This window comes from Penicillium hordei (assembly GCF_028827395.1).
Source record: "Penicillium hordei strain IBT 12815 chromosome Unknown utg000005l_segment0_segment0, whole genome shotgun sequence".
NCBI classification, from domain to species: Eukaryota; Fungi; Ascomycota; class Eurotiomycetes; order Eurotiales; family Aspergillaceae; genus Penicillium; species Penicillium hordei.
In genome coordinates, this window is record NW_026623146.1 from 4,623,130 (window position 1) to 4,641,280 (window position 18,151).

At 48.2% G+C, this 18,151-nt stretch overlaps 6 protein-coding genes across 6 annotated transcripts; 1 reads left to right on the forward strand and 5 right to left on the reverse strand.

Moving 5' to 3' along the window:
- Positions 1–317: 317 nt before the first annotated feature.
- Positions 318–1,897, reverse strand: N7537_010552 (uncharacterized protein; the record flags this gene model as incomplete). Its single annotated transcript, XM_056901606.1, has 3 exons — positions 318–853; positions 912–1,580; positions 1,693–1,897. The coding sequence occupies 3 exons, from the start codon at positions 1,895–1,897 to the stop codon at positions 318–320; spliced, it is 1,410 nt and encodes a 469-aa protein (XP_056750274.1).
- A 3,699-nt stretch (positions 1,898–5,596) lies between these two features.
- On the reverse strand, positions 5,597–6,113 carry N7537_010553 (uncharacterized protein; the record flags this gene model as incomplete). Its single annotated transcript, XM_056901607.1, has 2 exons — positions 5,597–5,964; positions 6,029–6,113. Coding segments are annotated over 2 exons (453 nt in total), but the record flags the coding sequence as incomplete, so codon positions are not given.
- A 1,883-nt stretch (positions 6,114–7,996) lies between these two features.
- On the reverse strand, positions 7,997–11,981 carry N7537_010554 (uncharacterized protein; the record flags this gene model as incomplete). The annotated part of the gene is made up of 3 exons (XM_056901608.1): positions 7,997–10,189; positions 10,254–11,815; positions 11,888–11,981. The coding sequence occupies 3 exons, from the start codon at positions 11,979–11,981 to the stop codon at positions 7,997–7,999; spliced, it is 3,849 nt and encodes a 1,282-aa protein (XP_056750276.1).
- Positions 11,982–13,607: 1,626 nt separating this feature from the next.
- N7537_010555 (oxidative DNA demethylase) lies at positions 13,608–15,751 on the reverse strand (the record flags this gene model as incomplete). The annotated part of the gene is made up of 2 exons (XM_056901609.1): positions 15,470–15,751; positions 13,608–15,411 (listed from the first exon to the last, which is right to left on the reverse strand). Exons 1-2 carry the CDS (start codon positions 15,631–15,633, stop codon positions 13,608–13,610), a joined length of 1,968 nt encoding a protein of 655 aa, XP_056750277.1. The 5' UTR covers positions 15,634–15,751.
- Positions 15,752–16,175: 424 nt separating this feature from the next.
- On the forward strand, positions 16,176–16,952 carry N7537_010556 (uncharacterized protein; the record flags this gene model as incomplete). The annotated part of the gene is made up of 1 exon (XM_056901610.1): positions 16,176–16,952. One exon carries the CDS (start codon positions 16,176–16,178, stop codon positions 16,950–16,952), a length of 777 nt encoding a protein of 258 aa, XP_056750278.1.
- A 378-nt stretch (positions 16,953–17,330) lies between these two features.
- On the reverse strand, positions 17,331–17,930 carry N7537_010557 (DUF4291 domain-containing protein; the record flags this gene model as incomplete). Its single annotated transcript, XM_056901611.1, has 1 exon — positions 17,331–17,930. The coding sequence occupies one exon, from the start codon at positions 17,928–17,930 to the stop codon at positions 17,331–17,333; it is 600 nt and encodes a 199-aa protein (XP_056750279.1).
- Between the last annotated feature and the right edge of the window lie 221 nt (positions 17,931–18,151).

The following is an 18,151-nucleotide window of genomic DNA, read 5'->3' on the forward strand; positions in this document are numbered from 1 at the left end:
GCTATTCCAGCTGTTCAATATTCCATATTCCCTCCTGTCGTATTCCATGTAGAGTGGCCCAAAAAAGAAAGAAAAAAAAAGGCAAAGCAATTGCGGGTATGAATAACAAAACATGAGAAAACAGACCACTCCAATAAGATAAAAAAAAAAGAATTTCAGTAGAAACCAATCCCCAAGTCGAAAAAAAATCGAACGGGAATCGTATCTATAAGAGGGATATATGATATCAAGAGAACAAAGTCCAAAACAAAGTCGTCGATGATAGGTTTTGCGTGACTAGTCATATCTCATACACAGCTTGAGCTCACACCAACCCGCTACCGCCGCTCATATTCAATACCCTGCATAGCTGCACTAGACCCATTCATAAGGGGCGGTAACGTGCGCGGCTGCTCCTGAGTCACGCCATTGCCGAACCCACCAAACACAGGGCCCTGGCCATTGACTTGGGTGGAGCTCATTTGGTGGTGCTCAAAGATGGATGGGGGCCGGGAAGCGTTGGCTTGCTGGTTGAGTTGGGCGCGCATCTCATCCATCTCGGACTGCATGACGGCCCGATCGCGCTGGGATTGTGCAACGGTTTTCTCCAACATCGCTATATAATCAATTGCCCGGGTGAGCGTTTCCCATTTGCTGGATTTGTTGGTTTGACCTGGTGGTAGACGCAGTCGGAGCGCTTCGAAACAGTCTTTCATTTCGCTGCGCCGTTTGCGCTCGGCGAGTTTGTGCGTTACGCGTAGTTCGGGCGTGCGGCTGTACGGGGTGCTGCCGGGCGGTCCGTCTTCTTCGCCGATCAACTCTCGCACGGCCTTGTGTTGGAGGGAGTGGTGGTGGTGTACATTTTGGGGTAAGTCTGAGAGATGGTTAGTATTTGCGCGTGCAGGTTGTGTTCCATTGTGGCGGAATCATACCGTGCTGTCCTCGTGGCATCCGTTCCGAGTACATGCTGTTCATAGACTCCGCCATGCTTCCTTTTCGGGAGAACGGAGGATTGGACTCTCCCTTCGAGGAGACGGAGCTTGAGCGCGCCATGTCCGGGTCGGGGAAGGCATATGCCATACCCGCCGTGGGTGCTTCGGCGTTGTAAATCTCCGACCGAGGATTCGAGGAAATGGCCGGAGCGGTGCGACCGGCTGCGAAACTCCGCTGTTGGTCGGTTGCGCGAGGGCCCAACGGAGAAAGTGGCTGGCTGCCTCCTGAGTACCGAGGTCCCCGGTATGAATTCATGTCGGTCGGAATGCCTCGTTCCCTTTGTAGACTTGAGACGATCGACGATTGGGACGCGTTGGTGCTGTGGTAGGGCGAGGCTGGGTTGATGGCGAGAGAACTGATTCCTTGGTTCATGCGACTGTCGACACTGCTGCGCCGGGATTCAGTCGTCTCGGCCACACTCGTTCGTTGGGAGGGGGCTTCGTAGTTCTGGTTGATGGAGGGGAGTGTGGAGTTTGGCTGGCTGAAGTTTGGAGAGGGCTGTTGGGTGCCAGCGGAGGAAGGCGTGGTGGATTGATCGTGGGGGTAAGGAGAGCGATCGATAGCCGGGTGTCCGCGATTCGGGGGAGGGTTGCGACGCGGATATGAAGCTGAGTGAGGGATAATTGTTGCCAGTGCCATTGGTCGCCGTGGAGTAGGTGGACGATCCTACATGGTCAGCACCGCGCCGCTCCCATTCCATACTAGGTGAGGGTCTCCTACTTGTGCTTTGCGGCATTGACCAATTCCCCGAGTCACGCTCGATCGTGTTCAGTGAGCCGTTCCCGGGGGATTTCTCCGCAGAGGCTCCGGTACCAGGCATATTCGCGGTGAGGGTCGAGATGGAAGGGAGGGTTTGCGTTGAGCCTGCAGTAGACTGAGGCCCTGAGACTGCCTCCCATGGGCGATGTGCGACAGAGGGATCCATGGTGGGAGAGTCTGAATCAGGCGGGGGGAACCAGTGAAGAAGAATCGAATATCAACCCGCTCTTTTTTTATCCCCCACACTATCGCATATTCCAAATCGAGAGGGTAGAGATATCAATTCGAGAAACGATTCACCGTGAAACCGTTTCGTTGTGGTTGTAAAGTTTCGAGGTTCGCGCAACTTCGAGGTCAAAAGGAAGGCTAGATCGAACGTTAGACGTAAAGAGGTCAAGGCAACACAGATCAAGCTTACCGAAAGGAACGTGGCACGGAAGTGTAAAAGTATTATATAGAGTATTATGAAGGAAGTAGAAGAGAGTTAAGAGAGAGTGTAGAGAGTGTAGTTGAGAGTGGAGTGAGAGTCGAGAGATTAAAGAATAGAAAATTGGAGAGTCCAAACCCTCAAGTCTCTGAAACTCCTCTTTTCTTTTTTTTCCTTTTTTTTCTTAACCTTCTTTTTTAGCATCCCCTTTCTTAAGATTAAAATTTAAAAAAAAAAATAGAAATAAAATATATAAAATATATATAAAAGAAAAGAAAAACAAAAAGGAAATTCAAAAGAATGTACTGGTATTACCGCCAAGGCCCTACTGCAACTGTGTGCCACGAGGCTGACCCTGGGGAGTAAGGACTATACTTATACCTATTAGGTACTATTACTCTATTAACACTATTAACCCTATTAATATTATTAACCTGGTGTTTTTCTCTCAATGATCACTATTCTCTATTGTATATTTCCATATCTATAAACTACATATTCAGACATATACATCACTACTAATAATAGTGACATTCCTGAAGAAAGATCCCTAGAAAAAGCAAGGAGAACACGTTTCGTTGCATTCAAGTCTTCACGTCATCTTTTTTTTTGTGGATTTCATTGAATTTGTATATATACTAGAATACTAGAATACTAGAATACTATTGTTACAATACACATTCACGTGGCTCTCTCTCCCTTGCAGTCTCTTCCTACTTATTGGAGTCTCCTTCTCTTTCTATCCAGTCAAGCTGCATTCGCGACCGGGGCTAACTGCACAATCCCGTTTAGGAGATTAAGTACTGTAAGTACGAGTACGGACAGTATAAACAATACACATAAAATAATAAAAAAGAACCATGTTAACGTTGGACACATGGCATGAGAATGCAGGGTTGATCGGTAGTCTCGGGGGCCAAATAGGTGCAAATACATCTTCTTTTCTGTTTGTTCGGGAGATTGGGCAGAGTCCCAAGTACCGAGTACAGAACTCCATCCCTGCTAGTTTAATCCTTGTCCTCCATGCGAATAAACATTTCTTTTCTTCAGTCCCACACATGGCATCTGTTGGGGTCTCCTTTACTCACCGAAGGTACGTTTGATCACCCACGTATATGTTGTATATATATTTCTTTATCTTCCCAGGTTATAACCTTTATATTATATTTCTCCCCAAGGTTAATTCTTAATTCTAGTATATTTATGTATATATTACCCTCTAGCTAAAACATGATCCACTTTCTCCCCTACATATTTTCTGTTTGTAACACCTCGGACACAGACAGAAAAGTGTGTCATGGATCACCCACGCTTCCATGAGCTTGAGCTTGATACCGCAAACCTGCAACCACCCGTCGCTGCCGCCCAAATCACATGTTGACCTGTCAGAGTCAGAGCCACGGGTAGGACAGAGTACTATGTCGCGCGGCTATTTTCACCTATTCACGGGGCTGTTGAGGGTAATGTCCCGGTTCCGAACAGCCCAGTGTGACCTTGGAGTCTTGGCGAATATGACCAAGCTTATCTTGTTCTAGTTGTTTTGGATCTGGATCTGCCCTATATGTTGATTCACCTACGTACATAATAGGCATCGGTTACTATTCTATAGTATTCCATAGTACAATATAGTTTCATATTCTATTTCTAGAAAGATAGTCATTGAGACAATGGGGATATTCAACCAAGGGGGTTTACGCCACTACAATCGCGGAACCGCGTTGCCTGAACCAGGTGGCTTTGGGGGTTGATGTGTCGATTTGATCTTTCCGTTTGATCGGGTGTTCGTCCAGAAATAGATCTACAACTGTAACATGTAAATATAAAATACATACATAAAATACATAAAATACACTAAACCCCAAAATTTAAACAAAAATGAAAATGAAAATGCAAAAATGAAATGCGTCGGCCAAACCGACGGTCTAGCCGACACCGCCACACTGTGGCTGCAATAATACGTCTTCCTTTATCCACCTGAGCACTCTCCACACTGCACCCAAGGCTATAGCAATCTAGGCAGAAATTCAATAAATTCAATATAACCATATGCATGTCAAGTACCGTCCATCATCTTCCCCTTCTAGCATGCCACATGGCACCATCGTCGCCTTACAGAATGTCTTGAAGATCGCCACCCGATCTACGGCACATTCCTCGAACCTCTGATACGGTAGCACTTCTCCATACTTGACGAAAGGACACTGCTTATCTGAGACTCCAAGCTCGATCTCTGCCAAACAGCTGCTCCCCCCGGGAAAAAAAAAACGATCCAAAAAAAAAACGGTCCACAACGGGAATTCTGAGTACCACTCCATCTCTACAACGTTGTGCATCCTCGCCAACCTGCCTAATCTCGATCAAGGGATGGGCATCATTAATTGTCGAGCTTAGAGTTTGTCATGTCAATAGTGCGTGGCGAATGCGAATCCCTCCTTTTCTCATGGCTCATGGCTCGCCCATGGCAATCACCCATGCTCTCCCATCTCCCATCATGGCAATACCGTGGCCCTTGCCCATTCCTGCATCCACGCCTCTTTTGAGGGTCGTGCTCGTGGACCGTGCCTTGCTGCCCTTTCTCAATAGTCTGTCTTGACACACGGATCGTACCGTCCAGGGATGTAGATACTTTTTTTCCCCTATCTCTTTTCTTTTTCCATTTGCCTCTTCAATTCCAATTCCAGCTCATGTTCCCTCACATGGAAGTAGCCCCTTCCTGCAAATAATGGTCTATAATATGACTTTGTTTAAATAGTGTCCTGATAGTCTTCAGAAAAAGTCTACAGAATTTAATCCGATCCCGTGCCTCTATGCGTTCTGCACTACTACCCACTACTTAGTTATATATATGTATGCAACATACGGAGAACATTGCACATAATTGCCTATTTGCATATGTATGTACGGTGTACTGGACGGAGTACCTCCCAACTCAAACTCCCCTGCCGACGATCCTCGCACCGGCTCCCGTCCCCCGAAGCTGGGGAGCGCACGGCCAAAGCTTAGAGGTTACATGCGAAAAAGGTTAGAAAATATCATACCGGGGGCTTTCAACTAGAATGTAAGCACGGATTCAATAATCAATTATCGTCGAAGATATCCAGTGAGGCTAGAAACCTCCTGTTTTGTCCATCCGTAACTTCCGCCGGCGTGTCGCCCCCAACCACCGCCGTAGCACAACTATTTTGTACCCACCCGGGCATCAAGTAGTTTCTTATACACCCCACTGAAACAATATTGGCGCTCGGCATTGAGATGATTTTGTTTCAGCTCCACCGATGAAAATAACACCAAAATGGCTTCCCACAATGTTCAACATTGGTGCCGTCTAATATCGCCCAACGTCGTTTGATCATATAAAATGCCCTCTCCCCTTCTCCCCCCTCCTTACACATGATACCACCATAGTCAACTTAAACTTTCCACATAACATGTAGAATCTCAAACCTGACTCCCACAGTTCCTCTCAACCGTCCGCCTCCCCAGGCTCTTATTCCGAAACGTGAGGTTTCTCGCCTCGGCTTCGATATCATACACACTGCTAGTGAGCATGATATACCCTTCGTCATCCAGCGCAAAGAGAGCTCCCTTGAGCCATACTCGGCAAGTGATTCTCTCGCGGAATCGCACCGAATCGAATATTGGGATCTGACGAAGACGTTCGAGAAAATACGCGTGCAGTACAGGGTCTAACACTCCTATCTTAAGGGCCCGGAGAAGCAATGGATCGTAGACAAACGTCTGTTTGGATAGATGTTCGAAGCACCAGATGGTTGAGTCGATGTCGTTTAGTAGATGGTAGATAGAGCCTGATGTTGTATTCTGGTGTAGATAGAGGCGCCAGTGGAATGTGCAGCTCTTATCACCAGTCACATAAGAGGATATAGAGGCCGTTTATTTCATAGGTGGGATGTGGTGCGTCTATGTCGGACTGATCGGTGTGCTCTACTACGCTTGTTCTACATCTAGCGCTTAATCCGAGTAGTTCATTGGTGTGGTTTAATCTTGGGTGTTTCGCGTTTAAGTTGAACTCCCAGGGTTCCAAATAGGACGACTAGATGAGCACCAGCCACAGTATAGAATATCCATTAGCCTAATAATGTAATACATAATAAGAGGAATTATTGGAACTAAAACACGACCCTGCTGGTACCTGGACCCGTGATCCCAGTCTATGTTGTAGTGTCTCAGACTCCCAGGTGTCGAAGGGATCCATCCATGGCCCCTCTTCGGACCACTTTTCTCCAACCTCGGCCCATCCCGTCGAACACAAGTCCATTCGACAAATCATCATCAAAAATAGAGAGAATAGAGAATAGAGATAACCCTCAAGATCGACGCGACGATCTGGCTTGAATCCACCCGGTCGCAACTGACCACTCCATTTACTGGCCTCCGGATGAGGTCACTAACCTGGAATATGGTACTATACTATTATAGGAAAGGATCGACTCCCCAACGGCTGCTCAGCACAAGTCCTGCAAGCCCTGTAAACCCTGCAAGCCCTGCGAGTTCAAACTCAGCCGAAGGCAAATTGTTCCCACCTAACCGCCATTCGAAGATGAGGTTACAGCTGCCTTTAGGTAACCACCATATCTGATACCCTAGTCAAGATCCGCAACAATCCACCGTACTTCATGTTATATCAGAAGCCTTCGGACATCCATCCGCCTCTGTCTGGATGATCCTACCATTAGTACTTCGCACCTTCGCCCCCGATAACCAGGTGTGATTGGCAGATCATTCCACGATCTCCCTCCCCTTAAATTCATCGTGGCATACCCCTTGCCTGCCAAAGCTCCACCCGGATCCATCCTGCTCTCGTTCTCGGTTTAGGTGCTGTCGCGTGTCGAATGTTAAACAGACCCTGTGCTCTGTAGGAAGGGGGGGGGGAACTTAATACCCCCGGTGGAGTAGAGTTGCCATACCGTCCCAATCATGTCTTGTCTTGCATCATGAGAATTCCACGGGGAATCGTCGCCGCTTCCCAGGTTACCTCCTTGCTGGATATGCGGATATGTGGATATTTTTTGCGCCATGTGTACCTCTCCCTTTTTTTTCTAGGTTGAGGTACGGAACACTACATGCATCCTACATGTGCACTACGACATAATGCAACATAATGTTGTATAGGGCTAAGAGCCTCCTCCACTTGTGTACATATTTTGTGGTTTTGCTTTAGATTTGCATTCATATACTTTTCGTCGCATCTCCCCCCACTGCTAAGATTGGCTGTAACATAATATTATGTTTTGTTTTTCCTGTATCGGAAATCATCGGAAATAGTCCTTAATAGTCCTTAATTAATATTCAATTATTCCTTCCTTGCTGTGTCTCGGATCTTTTCGCCTAAGGCCCATTTATTCCGCCATGTGCTTGTTTCAGTTCGCGCCAGGTGCGGGATCGTCCCGCGTGTCTTATGGGTTTCAATTGGCGCTTTGAGTGATGGCAGTGTTTATTTGTAGAATTCGCTTAGATTTCACCCTGTTGCTAGGCGATGGGAATTTGAATTCTTAATGTGCATCATCGTATATTGTGGCCTGGTTGTAGATTGAATGTTGAACTCAACGAATTGGTTGGAAATACAAATATATATCCGTGGAAATATTGGTCTAACCCCACTGCGGAAATCATGATGCAGCTGCTACGAGCCCTTTCTTGTCATTTTCGGGTTTACCTTTTCAGAAGGCTTACTTTGCAAATGAAAGAATTTAGCAATTCCTTATTCTTTTACCCCTTTTCCTATTTTTTTGTCTACTCGTTCACCCCCTCGTGGCTTGAGGACCTCATGAAATGTGAAGATGGAGTATGTACAATGTATATGACAATGGCTCGCTAGTCTCATTTAATCGCCCGACTCGAATTGCAACTTTGGTTCGCAATGTATTGAGAGAGCGTCAACGTTATCACACGACCTGACCGACAGAGTATTCCCACACGAACTCCCGCCCCTGTCTCGTATGTAGCGAATAATGATGGAACGGCCGGGCGATACTCCGAGGGAAGCCACATGAGCCTTTTCCCTCGATATGTTATCCAGGCGGTATCGTAACTCAGGCCATATCCAATTTGCTGTTCCACGGCAGGGGGTAGATTGAGAGGGGAGGTCGAAATGAGCATATCATTGATCAAATCGAATGTACCAGCGAGAGTATGCAGGCGATTCGGGGTGTTTTTATCAAATTCGAGAAATGTGGGCAGGTCTTCACCAGCAGACATTTCATCGAAAGATTGCACGACAGGTAATTGAACATCAATTGATGAGATGTATTGTCCAGTGGCTGAATCCCGAACCGTGATGGCTAGATCCCAGATTTTGAAATCCTCATCCCTGCGTCTGTGTGTCATAGCTGCGAGCCAACGTCCATCCAGAGACCAGGAAATAGATAGCACTTCACCGTCACTCTCACCTAGGTCTGCTGTACATTGTCTGGTCTCCGGGTTCCAGATTTTGATTGTCTGGTCATCTGACCCCGACGCTAGTCTTCCATCCTGCGACCAGCGCAAGTGGAAAACTGGTCTTTCATGGCCCTCGAGAGTTGATATGCGTTCTCTAGTGACTGGGTCCCAGACACACACTTCCCCACTGTATGACCCAGATGCGAGCTGCTGGCTATCATGGGACCAGCCAATTGACGTAACATAACGGCTATCGAGGAGCATTGATGCGCAGCTAGCTATCGGATCCCAGATTCTTACTCCATCAAAGTATTCCGACGATGCAAGCCAGGCTCCATTTGGCGACCAGGAGAAGGTTCCCCCGGATGTTCCCTCCATGAGTCCGTCAAACTTTTGGAACGTTGATCTCGGCTGTTTGATGCTTGGATCCCAGATCCTAATTGCTCTTCCAGCTAATGCGATATGTCTTCCATCCAGAGACCACGCAAGTGAGGATCCACCTGAGCGATGTAACTCAAAAAATGACAAACAATCTCCAGTGGCTGCATCCCAGATTCGAACTGTGTTATCATCCACACTTCCTGACCTTGTCGCAAGTCGATTCCCATCCGGTGACCAGGAAATTGATTCAACCACGTCGCCGTGTTTCTCAACCCCCGATACACAATCCCCAGTCGCTATGTCCCAGATTTTGATTGTCTTGTCAGCTGATGCCAGTCGGCGTCCATCTGGAGACCAGTCAGTCGGACGAACAGGACCGCTATGTCCGCTGAGGATTGACAGACAAGCCCCATTGCTTGGGTCCCAGACTCTCACGGTCTCATCGTTTGATGTTGAAGCGAGTCGACTCGCGTCACGCGACCAGGAAATGGACCACACTGTACTGCTGTGATCCTCGAGATCGAAAATACATTGGCAGCTGACTGTATCCCATATTCGGATATTAGCCTCTGACACTGAGGCAAGTCGCCGACTAGGCGGCAACCAAGCCACCGAGCTAACGTTATTTTTATGCCCCTCAAGGATAGCTAAGCATTGTCCTGTGTTTGGGTCCCAAACTCTAACTGTTTTATCAAATGACCCTGATGCAAGTTGCATGAAATCTGGCGACCAGGCAATTGTACGTATTTGATTGCCATGTCCGCGGAGAGTTGATATGCATTGGCCGGTGACTGGATTCCAAATTCGGATAGTCTTATCGTTTGATGCCGAGGCAAGTCGCTCATCATGTTGTATCCAGGCAATAGAGTCAATAGAGTGCAGTTCATCTTCGTGGCCTCGAAGAACCGATATGCATTGTCCTGTGGTTGAGTCCCAGATTCTCGCAGTTTTATCTTTTGATGCTGATGCGAGGCGCCGGCCATCTTGGGACCAAGCAATACATGGGACGTCCAAATCATGACCTTCGAGTGTTTGAATGCATGCGCTCCAGTCATCTTCGATTGATGGCCCGTGGACAATCCAGTCTACTCTCTCCTTTTGGTAGCAAAGTTTGGTCATGCTCTGGGTGGGGCTGAATATCAGAGACGAACTGTATACCTGTAACGGGCCGCTCTCAATTCCCACCTTGTGGTATCGGATAAATCGAGAAGCGTCATGGACTCGTTGAAAGAAAGGTGATGATTTCTGGCTTTCCTATTATATTATAGTGCATTTAGTAAGATAAGATGCTCAACTCCAACTCAAGGTGACCACGAACCTTAAATAAACCCTCAAGCTTAAGCATTGCCTCTATGCCTCTTGGGACGTTTCTTATTAGACAAAGCGCTTCAATCCAGTGGAGGTATCTCTGCTGTAGAAAGGTGTCCACGGACTGGAGATGGTGGGGTTCAATAACTGCGCTCTCACTGCAATATCCACCTTGAAGATGATGAGCCCAATACTGACAAGAGTAGCGTGCTGCTGCTAATGGGTCTGGAATAGGCTGTGTAACGTCATCGATTTGTAGCCCTGGGAATGCGATGTCATATATATTATGACGAAGTGACCTAGACATAACATGTATGGAGCGGGAAAAGATTTCGTGGTGCTCGGCGGGTACACCTCTTGGGAAGACTTCATCCAGGGCCTTAGTAGTCAGGAAATCCTTTGCGGATTGATGAACAAAGAAGACGGTATTTTCACGTAATGTGAGAAAGGAGCCACATAGTCTTATAATGTCCGAAAGAAAGTCGTCCGGTGGGACGTCGTCGTCATCTATCGAGACCCCGTCAGGCATATCGACCAAGCCCACTAGTTCATTCAATGTGATGGGTCGGTAGACGGTTGAAGCTACACCAAGTATTCTGTTGCAGAGCTCTGCATCTTCGGAGTCCCGAATCTGCTGCAGCATTCGCCCATAGAGGGAATCAAGTCCAGGCGGAAAGGAAGTCAGTAGCTTAGGAGTATTCCAAGGTCTGGCCTTGGCGAGCTCTTCATACACCAATGCTACCCAAAGGAAGGTGTCTTGGGAGTTCAACATAAGATGATTAGCGACAATGTCTCGCACGGCAGGCTTATACTTCTTTTTCTCTGCCAACTGCTGGACTTTAAACTGAATGTAGATAGCAACGGCCTCGGAGATAGAGGTTGCATTTAACTCCAGCGAAAGTCTTGCTTTCTGAGTTGCGACCTCAAAATACTCTTCGATGATCGGCCAGTTTCGACTAGAGACAATCCACTTCACGCGTGCATTACCAGAAGACGCTGCTTCAGCTATGAGATCAAGGAGGAGAGAAAGATCTGCGGTACATTCATCCAGTGCATCGATGATGAAATAGGTGTCTTTCAGAGTCGGGTCCTCCAGAATGTCTGACAAGATACCTGACAAAGCCTGCCACGCATTTGCATCCTCGAACAGTTGCTTTCCTGTCTGATCGTACCGTCTGCGTATATGGTGGATAACAGAAGGCTGCTCACAAGCAAGCATGAAGATCAAGCCGCGCAGAACCGCAATGGCATTATTGATGCGCTCATCAGTTGCTTGGCAGAAGAAGAACGATATATTCATTGAGGCGTTGTCAATCGTGTTTCTTAACTCATCGATAATGCCGCAGAGGAGCATAGTCTTTCCTTTTCCGGGATCACCCTGAATCCAGAGAAGACGGACCTCCTCGTCCAAGCGCCACTTTTGGAAATCATTGTTCTGCAACACCCAGCGATACGACTCGTTGAGGAGTCCTCCCTTGGTTTTCTCAATGCGAGTCTTATCATCGCGTGGGTTGGTCGTTTGTAGATCCCGTAGACAATCCTGATCTGCTGATGTTTCTGATTGTCCTTGTCCTATACGTAGTGGGAAGTGGAACAATAATTAGCTTGACCCTGAATTTATTGGACCTTTTATTCTTCACCAACCTTGGGGTAGATATATATTATTGGTGATATGGCCGCTATTATAGCCTATCTGAGCTCCAGAGTTTGGACCATTAAAATACGCCGCTGAAGCCATCATGGGCTCGCGGCCTTACGAATAAGAGTGGTTGTGATAATAAACATCCATGTGGCTGGACGAGCGCCATCAGCTCTACCCCTCATCAGGTGACTGCGTTGAACCCTGAGAGGGGTTAGACACTGTTCAAGCAGTCATTTTTGCTGTGCCAATACATGATCTGCATTTACCACATGGATTCAACCTGCATATGTCATGTTCCATAGAGTTCTTTCTCTTTTCCTTTGTTTGTTTATAGGAGAAGGTTAGAACTTCACGGCCCCCGGGTCTTGGTCGCCCATTTAGTCAACACATGCTTTCGTCCAACTTTTTAGCAAATAGCTTCAACTTCTCTTTAATACCACATTACTGCCAAGTAACTCGGCCCAGATATCTCTAGTCCTATTAATATCTTTCTTTCCTCGTCGCAATGCCTGCCCGATATATCAGCTGCCTAATAGCCGGAAAATGTATTTTACTTTCGCCTCTGCAGTTTCTACTAGCCTGGCGTCTTCATCTTCGTTGGCACGTTTAGTTGCTCCGCCGTGACTGGGACCATGGATAATGGCACTAGGATGATACTCTAGACTATCAACTTACTTGGTATCTTTATTATCATGCTAATCGACCCTCTATACATTTTCAAATAGCAAAATACTGATGAAAATGGCTGTTGTTTAACCGTACGCCGGCCGCTGATCGGGTTTCGCTCCTATGAGCACATCGTACCTCTGGAAGTCCTTGAGCGGGAACTCGATCCTATATAGCACAACGGCCAGCCTCGTTTCCGTGGTAGATATCGCTATAGGACCGCATTCTGATATTTAGTGATTTCAAATTCTCAGGGTAGATGTGAGCTCTCACAGGGTATCCCTCTTTAATAAATGGGGTTACCGCAGGGATTGACTCTAACTTGACGGCCTGAAGAATCCGTTCTGCTGGCGAAGGTTGTACTGATATATCGATGCAGACATGGTCGATTTATAATCTTCGTTCAAAGTGTAACTATCCATTCATTGACCGTGTGGTACCAGGGAACAGATCCACCAGAGTGTCAAAAGCCACCAAGAACTTTCGAGTCTTCCGCACAGCTCTTCATTCTGAATGTCACCCCCTGTAATTATCAAGGACTTTAAATTATTTAGACGTCCTGTCATGACTTTGAGATTCTCAGGCGAGATCGGCCCCTGGCCGATCTCAAGGGACGAAAGACTTGACCAATTGAAATGATCTTGCCAATCTTGCCACATTTGCCTACCAATATAGTATTGATGAAGGGCCAGATGTTTGAGAAACGGAAGGTACCCGGCTTGAATTGGGAGATAGTGTATATAGCTCCGTCATCTTTGAAATTGTGAAGATGAATAAAGGCGACGATTCCGAGGAAGAGCCCACAAGAACAACCACATTGGGAATAGCCAATTCGAAAGGCCTATTGCGACAATGCATATACGAAGACAGAGTGTCTGATATACATGCCCACGTCAACCTCTCTGGGCATAACGTATCTTTCACCATCAAAGGTAGTGCTCGGACGCAAAGTAATATATCATCAAGTCAATTCAAGTCGTATACGCGCCATATAAATATCTACAATCTTTTTTTAAAAAATATGCACTACAGTCATGCTGCCATCATGTTTAAGATTTACTCTTCATCCTCGTCCTCACCCTCACTCTCATCACCCTCTTCATCTGCATCATCCTCCTCAAACTCAACCCCAATCTCACCAGTGATATCCCACCGATCACCCTTCGCCGCAGCACTGACATACTTGACGAACTTGAGAGTGCCGCTATCCCGCAGCACAATGCTGAGCCGGTTCCATCCCGCTTGCGTGCTGAAGAGAATACCATCATCCTCGTCGGCCCCCGCAGACCGGTAGATAGCCGGATCAGCCTTAGTCTTCTTCCGACCCAGGACTTGGTCAGCGTTCTCAGCGTCCTCCTCATCATCTTCATCATCATCGCCAGCCATGTAGATTTCGTACCCGCCTAGAGCAGGACCTTCCACAGCGTCGTCGTCTGTCTTCTCCTTTGGCTTGGATGCCTTAGCAGATGAGCCATTGGCTTCTTTATCCTCGTTTTCTTCCTCATCATCATCTTCCTCCTCTTCCTGCTTCTCCCACCCCGTGCTCGGGGTAAGACAGAGTGAGAACTCGAGTCGAGGCTCCTCGCCTTCGTACGCACTAGCAAGAGTATAGTCTGCACCGCGGCGGAACCGTCTCGCAAGCAAATTGTGGCTCGTGAGGTGGTCCACGCCAGTAACAAGTCCAAGCCACTTCCGGAAAGGCTGCGACGGGAACAGCACGTTCAACAACTCCTGAATGGGGTTCTCGGTATCCGTCTCGCCGGAGGCATGCTGGTACAGGTATCGATGCTTGTGGGGAGGACGAGCAACCGTCCACCCGCGCTGTGCCTGGATCTCATCCGCAGAAGCCGGAAGAGCCTGTCTCTCCTGCTCCTCAATGTATGCGCTCACGCGCGAGCCAAACTTATCACTCAGGAACCGCTCCAGGCTGAGCGAGGACTCGGCTGAGAACGCGTCTGACATCTCCTCGGCGATATCAGGCGTCAGGTACGAAGGCGCAATATACTGAAGTAGGAAGGCTAGGTCGCTCTCTGTGAACTCGCCTTCATTCTGCTCTTCCACTTTCCCCTTGCCCTTGCCTTCGACTTCGGGCTCTTCCCAGGACACCGGCTGTGGCTGCGGCAGGTCGTAGATATCGCCGCGGCCTTGCAGCTGCGCGAGACTGCTGCGCTCGGCGAGCTTCTCTTCCAGTCCTTCCTCGTAGCCGTCTTCGCCTTCTTGCGGGATGTGGAACCAGCCGCTGATTGCCATACGTACGCGCTTCTTAGTCTTGTCTTCGTCTTCGCGTGGGTGGTACACTTCCTCGACATCGTGGAAGCTCTCGCCCGGTTGGACGGTGAAGAAGCTCAGCTGGTTGAAGGCAGGAGGGATGGAGAGGCTGTAATCCGGGCTGGGGATCTTGACGTCCTCGCCTTTAGCGTCTTTCTCGGTCGTTGTCGGGAACAGGCGCAGGGCACCGCCCCACTCGGCTTGCCAGGGTGTGTCGGGGTCGGTCAGGTAGAGGATGTAGCTGAGGCGACGGCTGCCGATGACATCGTCGTGACACAGGAGGTGGCAGCCCTCGGTGTAGACGTTAATGGCCATGTCGGTCTTCTGACCGCTCAGCTTGCCGGAGCCAGTCACGGAGGACAGGTACTCGCGGAACCGCGCCGAGTACATCGCGTCACGCAGCTTCAGTACGGAGGGCAGCTTCGAGAGGGAGGAGTCATCCAGTCCATCAAGGTTGGCGAGATCGCCAGACTGGAAGATCTTGTAGATATCAGTTTCCTTCTCGGTGAAAGACACTTGAGTTTCGATCTCGTCGCGGACGGAGCGGAGAAGAGTGGGCTCGATCAGAGGGTGAATGACGCCATGGAGGTAGCTATAGATTCAGACATGTTAGTATTCTGTCATTGGACTTTTTTCCTTTGTATACATACGGAGAAGACTTGGCGTATTCGTCGGTGTACTTCTGCTGCTCAGCGGTGTCGAATAGGCCGTCGCGGAAGCGGGCAGCAGCCTCCTCGCTGGAGAGAGCCCGTTTCTTGGACTGGGGCATGGCATTGCCATCGAGGGAGGCCCTTGCGTCTGTCTTGCGCTTCATTTTTGCTGTTTGTAGAGGAATGGGAGCTTCACCAGCGAGTGGTCTGATATTTCATAGATTTTTCCGGGCGGTGAGAGCGCACGATGAGGCGGTCAACTGTGCTTGTGTTACATCTTCAGCTCTAAGATAGAAGATCACAGTTCGTCTAAGATTTAGTATATTGTTATACAAATCTTAGATATATAGTCTAAATGTAATTTAGATTTCAATCAATGCTGCGTTTCAAACACTTGCATTATACGGGGGCTGTCTCTCTTCGTAGATCAGTGACGCGTAGCCGATACGCTCATCCCTATCCGAAGGCAAACTAATTCCTGCACATCTTTTGTTTATCTTTGAGATTTGAAATTGACAAAATTCCTTCAATATCGGCGTCAGTCTTTGTTTTGATCGAAGTCATCGGACGTTGCACATGTGATTGCGGCAAATCCAGGCACCGCTGTCGTCATATCCCGCATATCCCGCCTTATCACCGGAAAGACCTCGATTGTCCCCCCACTTAGGGACCTGCTTGATCCTCTTCCACTCCGTCGAATCTCATCATGCAGCAACAAGGGGCCGAAGCCCCAATTTCAGATCCGCCGGGAACTCCTCCTCGTCCGCCTTATTCCCCGGTGACGCCTGTGTTTGCCCATCTCGCGCCAGTCGCTTCCAACGAGCCATCAATCGTACCGCCACCTGCATCTCCCTCTCCACCATCACAACTCCCTCCACAGTCATATGCCAACTATTCACATGCCCCGCCTCCTCCGCCCAATCCTCCCGTATTCAAGCCCCGACCACCCCCTGTACCTATCTCTGAGAGTGAGAATCCGGATGCTATCGCGCTCCGTTCCGCCATCTCGATCCTGCAAATGCAGAAGCAACAAAGCTTGCGCGACATCCAGGCATTAGATCGCATGAAAGAGGCCGCCGCTGCTGATCCGGAGGGGTTTGCGCATGAGCTGGCGGCAGGTCGGTTGAAGACCGAGGACCACGGTACTGTGATCCAGTTCTCCGAGGATGACGCAAGGGACGACGATGAGGATGAAGAAGGTTCAAAACGCACGAATCCAGACGGCTCACCGGCTTCGAATTTCGGCCATATCCCCGTTCCGCAGAATATCGTCCGTATGCCCCCAATCAACTGGGCCAAGTATCAGGTTGTTGGAGAGCCACTTGATCGTATGCACGAGGAGCAATTACATCGCCCAAGCTCTGGGGAACCGAGACGAACGCGTGCGCCGGAGCATGTTTTGGCGTCGCCGTATCGACCATTGGTAGATCAGCTGGAGGGACCGCCGAAACTCGGTCGTCCCAGCAAGGCGAAAAAGACATGAGCTTGTAAAGTGGATTTGATGATTATGGGGTTATGGACTTTTACGAAGTTATGTACTTTATCACTTACGAACAGAGCCGGACTGGTGTGTTTCATTGACTATTTCGCATGGTTTCTTGGGTGGGTTGCCGCTGTGTTTTGCGTACTATACTGAATATAAAAAGAGAGAGAAAGGAAAGATTCCTCATTTATCCATACATTCAAGGTTCGAAATTTTATTATGATTCATCCCTTGTCCCCGTGAACCGAGACTCCCTTTCTAGAACAGAGACATTTTCTCCACGTATAATTAGGACATAGGTTTGATTTTTCTAACGTATTACAAGACATTGGGTCTCAGTCGGTTGACAGAGATAGAAAGGATAAAGAAAACCATGATTTATTTCATCTTAAGATGCTCCTGCAAATCTTCAGGTAAAACAAACGGAGTCTCCTCAGGTAAACAACCCCTGGCAGCTTCCACATCCCCAATCTTAAGATATCCATCGATCAGCCTCATAGTAGCAGTCACATCAGTAACTGAAACAATCCACTCATCAATATATCTCCCAACAGCATCCCCACTCAACCCAATTTGAATACTTCGGTAACTCAAAGACCGCAATGAAATATCCCGCTCGGGATCCCACTGAACGCGCACTGGACTAGCACGCAGCTTCTTCTGCCACTTCTCCTTGCTTGTCTCCTCGCCAGGCGTATAGTGACTCAAACAGGAATGACGCAATGCCCATTCGAATCCCTCGCGGGTAATCTCTATTGCCAGGACACGCTCCTGTCGGGGCTTTTTTGCCCAACCTGATCGGTATGCCATCCATAGGAAAGAGGGCTTGATCCAGGTCATTCTCTCCCGTGAAAATGGAGGGACGAACTTTTGGGCTTTGATTGCTGGTTCAGCTATCTCAGGGGAATAGGCTTGGTACACAGTGATTGTACTTGGGGTTTGTTTGGCTCGGATGGCTCTGTACGTATTTGAGGCCATTGTTGGATGTGTTGGATGTGTTGGATGTTGAAGAGCTGTGGAGGTTCGTATTGCAGGACACAGAATATTCATGTGCGGAGAATAGGAATTATGCGATGATGGAGTGAGAACTTGTAGTAAGTGTGAGAAATGGGACTTGGACCTTGAGATGTCTATAGAAATACCTTTGCTTTTAAACAAATAAATAAGTACCTACATATATATAGGTAGACTTCGTAGTA